The 12,627-nt window shown below is 36.9% G+C and overlaps 1 protein-coding gene and 2 non-coding genes across 3 annotated transcripts in view; all 3 read right to left on the reverse strand.

Annotated features, from left to right (window-relative positions):
* Positions 1 to 51: 51 nt before the first annotated feature.
* Positions 52 to 12,627, reverse strand: part of RABGGTB (Rab geranylgeranyltransferase subunit beta) — a 13,444-nt gene continuing 868 nt past the window's right edge. Inside the window, exons 2-9 of the mRNA XM_026853833.1 lie at positions 12,226 to 12,474; positions 11,017 to 11,214; positions 8,463 to 8,568; positions 7,031 to 7,083; positions 6,798 to 6,908; positions 4,693 to 4,818; positions 3,757 to 3,906; positions 52 to 2,389 (exon numbers count right to left, since the gene is read on the reverse strand). Of these exons, the coding sequence (XP_026709634.1) occupies positions 2,249 to 2,389; positions 3,757 to 3,906; positions 4,693 to 4,818; positions 6,798 to 6,908; positions 7,031 to 7,083; positions 8,463 to 8,568; positions 11,017 to 11,214; positions 12,226 to 12,474 (1,134 nt within the window). The 3' untranslated portion in view covers positions 52 to 2,248. The remainder of the gene's footprint in view (positions 2,390 to 3,756; positions 3,907 to 4,692; positions 4,819 to 6,797; positions 6,909 to 7,030; positions 7,084 to 8,462; positions 8,569 to 11,016; positions 11,215 to 12,225; positions 12,475 to 12,627) is intronic.
* Positions 10,000 to 10,084, reverse strand: LOC113483199. Its single transcript, XR_003398981.1, has one exon. It is a non-coding gene; the product is annotated as a small nucleolar RNA SNORD45 (small nucleolar RNA).
* Positions 11,993 to 12,064, reverse strand: LOC113483200. The gene has a single exon (XR_003398982.1). It is a non-coding gene; the product is annotated as a small nucleolar RNA SNORD45 (small nucleolar RNA).

Raw genomic sequence — 12,627 nt, forward strand, 5'->3', positions numbered from 1 at the left:
CCCCCCCCCCCCCCCCATTTTCTTTTAATAAACATATCCACAGACACACAATTTTATGTACCTGAATTACTCATTCTTTTGCACATTCTCATACAGCATCCTGCAAAATTTATTTCTGGGAATGCTGGCTACACTACAGTACTTAAGATCAAGTACTAAGACAGTGTCAGGATCTTTCCATATAAAGATTTCCAGGGGAAAAAAAAGTTATGAAAGTACAAATCTCTGAAAGCCTTTAATAAAGGTCCAGCAACTGAAGACTGAGAAGAGCAAATTAATTACTGAAAAGTTTCTAACTACATAAACCAAGAAATTCTGATCAATACTTTTAACAAAATAGAGGTAGACACTAACAATGTAATCTGCATCAAAATGACGTAAGTTTTAACATAGACACACAGGGCAAGTAATTTTTTTCACAGTCCCTTTAACAGAAAATGTGACTTCGTTTGCATAAGAAAAATTGTGATGACTCTCCTAGTACAAATACAGCAGTTTGAAAAACTGATGTAAAGAATGCTCTTGCATTCTTTAACAGTTCTTAGTTTGTGCACATACTCACCCCTTTTTAAACCTATAATCTTACAAGATCTTTACAAGTCACAGCTGATGTAGGAAATGAAGTTGACCAGACCTCCTTTAGAGAAAAACTCCAATAATATTAACAGGATTTCAACCTACAGCGAAGTGTCCTACACTGTCATGCAGTGTCACACACATATTAATTCCCAGGGTGCGTGAGTCTATACTAGACTAGAAATTCTGAAGAGGATTCTATTTTGTCTACACAAATTCCTATGTACTGAACAGTGCCTTATTAGATGCAAAGAGGCATCACTTGCAAAGGTAACCTGGAATGAGAAAAACTAACAAAATTGTAAAATAAAACTCTGCTGTTTGATAAAACCTGATTAGTGCTCATTCCCTCAGACTCAACATGAAGCCTACTCTAACTTTTTTCCAAACCTTGAAAAAGAAATTAATTCCAGGCTTTGAACATCAGGCAGCTGGACAGCTAAAAAGAGTAGGGTTTTTACCTTACCTAAAAGCCTGCTGAGAAGGGTTAAAAAAATCATTAAAAATATCTGAGCATCCAAATACACATTCTCTCACTGAAACTCCCTACAAGTAAAGGTCTATCAAAACATTACTTTGTCCAGTTCTAGCTTACCCTCCACTAACACAAATGGGCTGGATAAAACTAACCAGCTGGCTTTTAAAACTGTGGTTGAAACAATTTTAGACCTTCCTTAAGTGTAAGTACAGAGATTATCAAAGATTTCCTCCCCTTCACAATTACCTTTTACTGTATATTTCAACAGGAATATCATTCAGTCTCAGCCAGGGTGTGTAGAATGTAAATTAAGAGGCAATTTTAGGGCTTCCGTGAAGACAAACAGGACTTCACCCTTGAGAGAACATGTATTTTCCATGGCTAGTTTTATTCTCAATTACACCACAATCATGTGTTGGCAATTACTGTCTTAAAAAGCTATGAAAGCAGGATTTCAACCCAGCAACAAATTTAGGATCAACTCTATATTCAGTTACAAGTCACTGACCTACAGGGACCTTCCTAGAATGCTTGATGTTAGCAAGTTTCACTATACATACTCAAGGTATGCCCAACTTCAAATATCAGCAAAATTTTATCTAAAGGGACTCATCAATAAATGAAGACATTTATATACTTGAGGGAGCCATAATTTCTGTTTTCACTGGTATCAATTACTATCAGAATGTTTCTCAGTATATAAAAGTGAGGGCAAATGTCAACAACAAGAATTTAATACACAAGTGTGTGGCATTAAGTGCATGGCTTAAGTAGGGTTCTGTTTGGGATTTTTTTTATATTCTTTTAAAGTGCTTTGTGTGATCCACCATCAAAACATGCTTATGTAAAGACAGTTGCTAGCATTGTTGATATCACAGGAATACAAAAATTAAGCATTCACACTATTGCTTTGACTTGAATATTCAAAAAAAAACTGCAAAGGCCCATATATTTAGATACAGAAATGTTTCTACATCTCTTATATACAACCAAAGAACGTTACACTCAGATTATTAGAGTCAGTCTGTTCCAATACAGTTTACAAAGTGACAAAGCCCACAGTAAAGCTATTGCTTTACTTTTGCAATGTAAACACATTTCAAAGGAGAATATGCCAACAGTTTCAGAGATGAGCTTACTTAAGTCAGTAAAACCAAAGCAACTGGGCATGTCAACCTTTTGTCTCTACGAAGCTTAGCTCACAAGCTCAGGCTGTACATTTATTCTTTGAAGGACATCTTCTGGCATACAAAAGACAGGGCTGACAGCCTTAATTTGTTCTTCTCCTAATAAAGATAGTCCAGCAATTCCAAATAAGGTGTGAAATGGATCCACCTGGGAGAAGAAAGAAACAATTGCATTTCCAAAAGTCAATCAGCTTTTCATTTGTACGAAATAAAGCTTTTGTTTGCTAGCAAGAGAACTGCAAATCTCCATGCTGGAAAAGACAAGGCAACTGAACATACTTTCACTTGTGCTGACGCATGTTGACAGGCAAGACAATTTCCACAGCATGCACTTCCAATACTATGATTTACTCAGAGATGCTTGTCGATAGTCTGCTGCTAAGATGATTTTCAACTCTGAATTTGGCAGGAAGCACTCATGTGTCCCTATTAGCATGCAATGTCATAGGGCAGCAGAAACAAAGATTATTTTAAAAGTAAATTTGATCATTTACAAGTACCACTTCCATAAATTCCTCATGTGCTCTTTAGCAACATTATAATGCTCTTTAATGATAAATACAAAATTCCTCCCATTTTAAGAACATCAAACACTTTCCAAATGACAGACAAGAGTAAAGAGATTTCTCCCCCTCCTCAAAGTGGGAATAACGTATCAGCTTGCAAAGGAATAGAAAGCTACTTCCGTTTTTAATGCATTGCTGGAGAAAGGAGAAGACATAATCAGCTAAGACTTCACCCTGACTGCTGACAAATAAGCAGAAAAGTGTTTTATAGGAATTGCATTGAAGTTTCATAATACTTTTAATTTTATCTGTCCAGCACCTGTGAAAGATATGAACTTTATTTGCCATTTTACCTGGACAGTCTCAATTATTTCCACTTGAAACCAGAGAGAACAGACCAGCTAAACCACAACTGCTCTCTCAACCAAGCAGAAAATCCACACCTCCAGCCTCTTCATAATGTTATCACAAAAGCTGCTTCCTCCCTCATCTAGACAAATGCCAGTGAGCGTATTTATTCAGTGGGCAGGCCAGCACATAACAGAAGTTAGCATATAAGGATTCTTAATAAAAACTTATGACTCATTTAGATCAGGCAAAACCACCACGAGAGTTGAAGACTACTTAACCTGAGCTGGACTGTAGCTTGAGTATTGTTTTATAAAACAAAACAACCCCCCCCAAACCACCAAACAATATTTTTACAGAGATCTTCCAAGTGGTCTTGTGAGAAGAGGTTTGTGCAGTATGTGTTACGGGAACCAAACCAGAATTTGTAAGGAATGGCAACTGACTGCAGTGGGGGATACTACAGTGCAAGCACAACATAAAACACATGCTCCCCAAGTTAAGCCTTCGAGCGTGACCCTACCCTACTCTTTCCTTCACAGTAAACTGCAGCCTCTGCAAAACGCTGACACCTGGATCACCAGTTGTTACACTCTAAGGAGGAAACTTACTTTTTGAGTTGAAATTGTCACTTAAGTATATTTAATAAAGGATTATTTACCATATCTCCTGGTCTGTCAGCAAATCCTCCAGTCTCCTCATCCTGGCAAGCCAAAATAAAACAGCGCAGTTTCTCTCTGTCAATCCAGTGTAACCTACCAATCATCTTCAGAGATGCTAGCACCCACCATGAATAACATACATCAGGTAACTGCCAAGTAGAGGAGCAGATTATTATTTGATTTTGTTTTAAAACATGACACTGCAAATTTTATTGGTGATTCTGCAAATTACTAGGTGTGCTATCATAATACTGTTGCAGAGAAACAACATAAAGGGTCTCTTTGGGGTAAACAAGTTCCTGGACGCAGTATCTTTCCAGAGGACTTCCCTTTTCCAAGAAGGGAGTGTCTTTTTCAAATCTCTTCCCTTCTTAAACAAAACCACAAGAATATGATTTTGAAATGGCCTCCACCTTCTGTGAGAGAGACTAAAAACACCCAGCACCTTTTCCTGGAGTAAGTACAAAGAAGTTCATATCAACTAGTTCCATTAAAAAAAAACAAAAAACCAACCATCTGTTGGTTGGTTATCTGTTTGCCAGTGGAGATTATTCTAGGTTACACAATTTTCTAGTGTGATGTGGAACACTACTACACCCAGGATTTATGTCCAGTAGAACAGTAATTTTTGTACAAATCCCAATGTCAGAATTCAAGTCCTGATTTAACCGGATACTGGTTCAAATGGTCAGCAAGACGTACTTCAGCACGTGCACTTTCCTAAACTGAGGACTCAAGCTAAGCATAGCTGAGGACTGCCTAACAAGTATTAGTAACAAAATGAAGAATCAAAATGAAGGCCTGACTTCTTTGAGAAGTTTACTAATATTTCATAGAAGTCATGACATTTTCCAGAAGTAATGGAAGTAATTTCCAGGTTTAGAAAAAATAATCTCTATTGAGGTTTGAACAAAGGAAAAGAAGCCACCTAATACCTTCTCTGGTCGTCCATTGAGGCCTCCAGAAGGTAACTGACGTTCACAAAGCCACCAACCCAGCAAATCAACATTTATTTGATGCAACTGGTCTGTTATAGCCAGAAATCCTGTGCAACAATAGATCTAAAATTACAGACATAAATTTTTTGTGTATTTAAAAACTAAGTATAGTTTAGCAGACTAAATGCAGGAAGATCTCAAAGGAGGAATACTGTCATGCAAGCACAACACAAACACACATTTCAACTTCTAGTTTCAAATTCATTCTACTTTTCCATTAGAAAAGTATGCTATTGTTACAGTTGTTTTTGCATAAAAGTACCAGTTTCACAATGTAATTACAGAACGGGAAGATTTTACTAGTGTAAGACACTAATGCAAGTTTTGGAAAAAGATCATAAAAGATCAGGTAGAACCAGAGTTTTATTTTAAAAAACACAGACTCTCAAGCCAGAGTACTTAAGCTGATTTCTGCAGGCTGGGTATGGCCTTTATGAAAAATTTGCATCCAGCCTATGGTTTGCTCCTGTACATGCCTCTCACCCTAAGGCTTGTGGAGAGCAAACTAAAGACCAAGTGAATTCTCTAGCAGAAACAGATTAACCCTGGTCATACACTATCCTGGCAATCCCACATATATCTAGTCATGTCAGGGTTACTTTCAATTAATTAATTAATCCCCATTTTATCTTTTCCTGCACAATAACATCTATAGTGCAACAGCATATTCTGGTCACATTTCATGCAGTCACTAAGAAAGCAGCTAAGCACAAACTGCAAGAAACCACAGTATCAACTGAAGACTGCTCGTAATAGCCTTTTCCTAATAAAACACATCCCAGAAAAACCAACAAAAAACCCCAACAAAAGCACACATCAACAGGGATATGCCTATCCAAGAATACTGCAAAATAAGTGGGCTATTCCCCGAAAACTTTTGAACTACTGTGCAGGGGAAGGAGTTGCCCTTTACAGCATTTTAAGGAGCATGTGAACATGCACAGCAGATCTGATCCTCCCAGGAAATGCCAGCTGCAAGACCGGGTTCAGCTACTTAATCTGACTTCCCTGAGTACTAGAACATAGTCCAGCCATTTATACTACACGGGCAATGCTACTGTAGATAAAACTTGTAAGATAAGATATACATGTACCAGGTTTAATTATTTTTTTTCCCCCTCGATTTTAAAGAAGGATGGGGAGGGGGGGGGGGGCATGACACACCCAATGCTTTTTCTCAACAAAATACTTCTAGTATTTTCATGTGCTGATGTGAATCCTGGCTACAGCATTGCTCACCATAACTATGGAAAATAAACAGGTGATTTCAACAGCATTAAAATATTTATTAGAAGTTGATTTCTATTCATAAATTCAGGTTAAGCACAATAATCCCTTCCATGAAAAAAATAAAAATAGGAAACGTATTTTTTTGGTAACATATTTGCTGGAAGAAGTCATTGAGGTTCTGTTCCTTGAGAGATCCCTTAATGTGTTCCAATTACACTACTGCATCCTCTTCTCAACTTAAGCATTTTCACAACTCACTGTCACTAGCAAAACACTCTTTAGTGCCTACAACAAAACATGATCAGTGTTCCCATGCCTGAGTTAAGCATCTCATCCTAAAACTGACCTTCCTCAAAAAATTAAGCAAACCTCCCCTTAAGAAGGTTCAAGTCTTTGAGTTCATCAGCTGGTAATTATCAGACATAGTATACAATTGACCTTTATGTGTCATTGTGATTTGTCAGATGTAATGACAGATCTAGTCCAATGTCTCCATTAATATCCATTTCAAATTCTCTAAAAATCCTCATTCTATTGCAACTTCACTACGCGAAGATTGAAATACAGTCCTAAAAGTTGTTCCCTTATGATCTTTTCTTTTTCCCACACTACAACCTCCTGAGTCTCTACTCATCTCCTCAGATTGATCTACCTATTTGTTCATTTATTTTGACTAAGGTACTAAAATTAGGCATTTGGGAAACAAGAAAGGTTCACCAATTGACATCACTGATAAATGTTGCAAAGAAACATCTGCAGGGATTACATGACGCTTGCTAATTTAAAATATCTCCATATAAAGAAACACTCACCTGCCCTGCATGTGATTCAGAACCCGGTCTACAACCAAATCCTCCGTCAAAGTTCATACAGGACAAAACAAATTCTACTGCCTTCCCCACATCAATAGCATCCAGCTTTCCCTGCAAGTCAGAAAAGCAACTAATGCACTTGATATTCTACCAAGCTCATAACTGCAGAAACTTCAGCAGTATTTGTGCAAGTAATACGAGAGGACATACCTATATAATGATACAGGACTTACCAGAAGCGCAAGAGTTGCTGCAGCACAGAAGGAGAACCTTGTATCTATTTCTCCTAGAACACAAGGAGTAGGGAATGAAATAAGAGAATTTTAATTAACAGTAACAAAAATACATTTAAATCACCACTGAAAATATGCAACAAAACGTTAAATACTAGTTAAAACTGCCCCACACTATTTCCTTTTCCAGCCCATGTATGTTTAATGCACATAAAAGTGAACAACTCATTTGAGCTGGTGTGTAGTCAGATCTACATCCAAACCAATTCAACTAGTGATAATTTACAAGTATATAATTTTAGATTTATCTGTAGTGCTCTACTAGATAATTGCAGAGCAGTGGACTCAGAAATACTCAGACACAACTCGTGATCTGCCTTAAACCCAGGCAGCAGTAGAAGACATTTTTGGTTTTAGAGGAAGACTGGTGAAAGTTGTGATTTTTCTTTTGCATACGCACAGCTGGAAGCTAAACAGAAAACACTCTGCCTACAGCAGAACGGCTGCCTGGCAATTCCACACCAGTACAACTCTTAGCACAAACTCCAAGCAATTAATACTTGAAGTCAAGATTTAAAATTGAACCCAGCCACAAACATTCATTTTTTTTGGTCAAACTGATGCAAGACTTTTCTTCTTAAGAAAACCGCAAGCTGAGACGTATAAAACAAACACACGCTGTTCTGTGCAACATCAGGTGTAAACTCCTTCAGCTGCGCTGCCAACTGCATTTCAGAAATAACGTGAATCCACTGTGCATTCCATACGTTTGTTCCATACTGCAGCAAAAAGGATGCAGCAAACTATGAACCATTTTACCATATAACTGCTACCTTTACAGCAGTGTACATACACTGCCGTGATCCTGATTGCTGGATTCTACCAGAACAATACCATGAGCGATATGCAACACATTTTATTGAAATTTAAGTGTTCCATAGGGACAAGTATTTTTAGAGTGACTAAATATTTGTGTTACAGTCTAAAAATCTGTTCATAAAGAATTTATGTGCAGAAACAAAATTAGTATTAAGAGAAGTTCATAAGAACAAAACTAGTTTTTTCTCATTCCCATATAGCGAAAGATCCTTTCACAGCCAACATGGATAAAGACCATAACTGACTGACATTAAATAGCAAGCACGAAATATTCCTTATGGAATAGCACAGCTCGTATATCAAAGTACTGTCTTTCTTTTTTAAGAGCTGGACAATTTATTTTTAATACAAGAATGGAAATTAAGTTTAGAATATTCATGAAAGGAATGAAATACAGCTCTGTCCTTCACAAAACCTCATATTTCATAACTCGAAAAATAGAAGCATTCACATGCAAAAGTGTTCACAAGCAAAAAGATCATCCAAAGAAACATTAAGTTCACTGACTTGCACATGTTAATGTAGTCACTAAATTTAGGTATCTAAAAATTACCCCATTTGTCTCCAGCAAATGATCCATCTTCTTTTTGCAAGTTCTGTATATATTCAACAATTTTATTTACATCAACAACATGGAGACTATCATATAAGATAAGAATCTGGAAAAAAAGGAGACAGTAATAATCAAAGAGGCAAAAATTTTAAAACTTTATTTCTTTAAAAAGAAAAAATCCTAGATTTATAAAAAACTGTGTTTAATTGACTGTGAATACTATTTGGTAAGACTTATTAAAATAAATTTTCATTCACTGCAGTTCATCTATGTCTAAAAACTTTAAGAAATTCTCAAATGAAAATACAGGCAATTCAAGCTGAACTCTTTCGTGCTTTGTTACTTTCCAACTTCCAGCTCTCCTTTCAAAACCATGATCAGGTTTATTTGTTTTTATGCTAGCTTTATGTAGAACAGTGACTTTATTATGGTTAAATTTTGTAATGAGGCAATGACATCCTAGACTTAAAAATCTGTAGTTTGTACACTGCTGCTACCTGAACATGTGCAAGTGTAAGTTAAGCAGTTAGTTACTAATACCACTTACAGTCCAAGCGTGCAGCAATTACTGGTTTTGAAATGTAAGATTTTTATTTACATTCCATTTTTAACCATAACAAGGAGAACCAAATTGCAGTAATTTAAGAAAAAGTATGAACAATATAGTTAGACACAAACTGTACAGTCAATATATTCTGGAAGAAAAATAAAGGTCACAGTAGGGGATACAAAGTTTTCTGAGCTAGCACTGATTTGAACCAGTAAACCCACATGACACGATGTCATGCAAAACCAGTACTCTTTCTGAGCCCCAGCTGGCTTCCTGGTTTTACTCATAATTTCCATAATCTGTATAGACAGTAATTATGAATTTATTATAAATAGCATAATAGAACAGTTGAAACTAAGCAATATTATAGTGCAATCCTGAAAAATATCAACATCTATGACTCTGAACACTTAAGAGAGTTAGCTGGAATCTTTTAACTGTTAGATAAAATTTAAGTCTTACGGCAATGCAAAAAGAATTTGAACTCCAACAGAAAATATATAATCATAGCATGCTCCTTAAAAAGCAAATCTGAACAAATTACTGTGAACTGTGATCAAAGGAAGATGCGACCTGACACTTTACCCATTCTGGATACGCAGACAGGACTCAGGGGCGTTTGTTCACTAAGACCATGCACGCTCACTAGGACACGCTGGTTAAGTTCACCACAACAACTTTACATCAGCACTTGCTGACACTTCAACTTTGCACATCTAGAGCTGCATTCAGTTAACATGAAAAGTCTAGTAACATCAGGTATTTAGAATCACAGAATCATCTAGGTTGGAAAGGACCTGAAGATCATCTAGTCCAACCATTAACCTCACAGCAACTGTTTAAGAACTAACATCTCTAACATGTCAAAGGAAACAAGCTCATAATTGTAGCCCATTTTCCTCAGACTGGATTAGGACTCCTGAAAGGAGCCTGATGGGACAGTCTGGAAAAGTTCAAACCTCACAGCCTAAAGAAACTTTCGTTTCCTGGTTCTCAGAGTAATTTTTGAGCTAAAATGGTGATAAATATTAATTTCAGAGCAGATAATACATGCCAACACTCCTCACGGACCCAAGAAAACAGCGTTCCTCTGTTCTAGCTAAGGGTTTCAAACCTAACACTTTAAATCCAACACCCTTTCCTCCTAAAACAGGATGCTATCTTATTCATTTGTAACACAATTTAAATATTTCTTCCGTAAGACTGGACTAGAGATATATTATGCAAGCAATTGTTTAGAAACATTTGAGCCTTTTTGGTACTTTTTTCCACAAGGGTTCACATGAGATGAACAAAACCAAAACCACCAAAACAGACAACCAGAAACAGTGAGAAATTAAACCTGTAATGGTGATAGTGTAAAAAACCAAGAGTTTCTCGGGAGAAGAGTACACAACAAATAAATAAATAAATAAAATGCTGAACAGACTGGCATCATTTTTAAGTTATATCCAAAAAAAGCAGATTGTAGGAACACAAGAACTGAGTACTACAATGCTTCTTTGTACATTACGAAAGTCTAAACATAATTATACATTTCACATATAGTTTATATATTACATAATTATGAATTAATATGCTATATAAAAATAATAATATATAGTAATATACACATTAAAAAATAAAACCCCAAACAGTACTCTTATTCTGGACATACATATCTTTCACCTCACTGTAACCTAAGAAGAATAAAATCCAAAATTATCTACAAAAAACTCCAGTAAAACCTGGACCGAAGAAGTATTTCAAAAAACCTTACAAAATTTATCAAGAATGTAGTCACCATTAAATGATCATTAAAAGCACAATGCTCCCAAATCTGACAATTTTTAAAGAAATTATACAGCCAAATCCTAAGGTTTTGTACCTTAGATTTTTTTTTTTAATAAGGTACCAAAATAGTTTTTGTCATTGGCATCCAACAGTACCTGGTTCATAAACCAGAAGTCATCAAAATCATTCATTAAAAATGTTTTTCTTCTAAAATTACCCTGTTACATTTACCTGGACAGCACTGAGGGTATACAGAAGATGAGGATCATGCCCTATGCTGGCACTTATTCCACCACATTCATGTTGACATGATTTGATGAATGCCAGAATTTCTTCTTTGTTCATTCGGTGCAGCTGCCCCATGAGATCCATTGCTGTCAGCCCCCAGTAAACACCACTCATCCTCAAATACTCCGACATACAGTATTCCTAAGTAGTGCATTATTTTAGTTCTTAATCAGACAAAAAGATCAGTATAGAGCAATGAAAACACATCAGTTAACATTTACAAAAGCTTTCAATACATCAATCATCTTCCATTCCATTAACAACTTGCTATGGATCGGCCACTCGCAAGTATCCTGTACACATGTACATACAGACACACGGCACACACGTGTATCTACACATACTACACACCCTTCCTCCACTCTATTTTCTAGTTCAAAGCATCAAGCTCAATGTCAAATACATACAGCTAGTTAACCAGCAGCTCACTTCAGATCACCAGGTATTATCCTGGTATTATCAAACCACCCCAACTAATCTAAAAAATAACAAGTCTAACATTTAGTGAAACTTACTTCCAAGCGTCAGAACTGCCAAAGTTGCACTAAGAAGTGACATTTTCACATTGAATTCTCTTACAGTGATTACATCAGCTACACTACCCCTAAACATTTTCTACCTGCAGTACTTTTTAAGCACAGGTCTTGTGGACAGTAAAGGTAACTGCAACTTTTCTTCAGACATAAGCAGTTATTGACATTTTTCACCTACTGGAACTGGAATTCCATTGTTGTGGGCTACATCTGATGACCTACGACTGTAAAATTGATGTTTGTTAAAGTGTTTCTCGAACCCAGCAAGCACGATGCAGTGCTGTGGTGAGATTCCATATGTGGTCCCATTAAAAGAGCAATGTATAAATGCACCTATACTCCTCGTGCATTCTAGCACATTAAGGAGCAATAAGTAGTTAATTCCTCAGGTCTCAGAGCTAAACCGATAATCTTCAAATTTATACTCAGATAATACATGCCAGAACTCATCACAGACCTAAGGAAATTAAAAAAGACATCTTTCTTTTATACTTTGGATTGCAGGGCAAGGAACAATTAGCTTGTGAGCATGCATATAACCCTTAACTCTGAGCCAGTAAATAAGGATTACTATCGCTGTAATAAAACCACAGCTGTACTGAAACAAAACGATACCTACATAATCATCTTTCTTTGTTCCGTATGAAGCTATATAGTCCGCATGTTTCTCTGAAAGCAACGTGCTTGGGGCATCGGGTTTTATTACAACATCCTTTTGCGGCGTCCCCTGTAAAAAGCACCAACAAAACGTCAGTTGTATTGTCAGTTCAAGGGGTTTTTCCACCTCGGCGTCGTTCAGGCAACACCAGCAGCAGCCACTGAGGAACGGACGGCTCTGTCCGCTTTGAGCACGGGGCGGATCACGTATCTCTCATCGTCGCTCTTCAGTCTGGCTAAATCCTTCCCAGGAAAAGGCTGCGAACGAAATCTTTCTGTAAAGTTGAGAAAAAACACCGATTCGCCCGAAAAAACGGGAGCCGTCCACCGCACGCGCCCCACCCCGCGAAGGCCCCGCCCGGCC

The sequence above is a fragment of the Athene cunicularia genome (genome assembly GCF_003259725.1).
Source record: "Athene cunicularia isolate RWA chromosome 8 unlocalized genomic scaffold, athCun1 chr8_part1, whole genome shotgun sequence".
Taxonomy (NCBI): domain Eukaryota; kingdom Metazoa; phylum Chordata; class Aves; order Strigiformes; family Strigidae; genus Athene; species Athene cunicularia.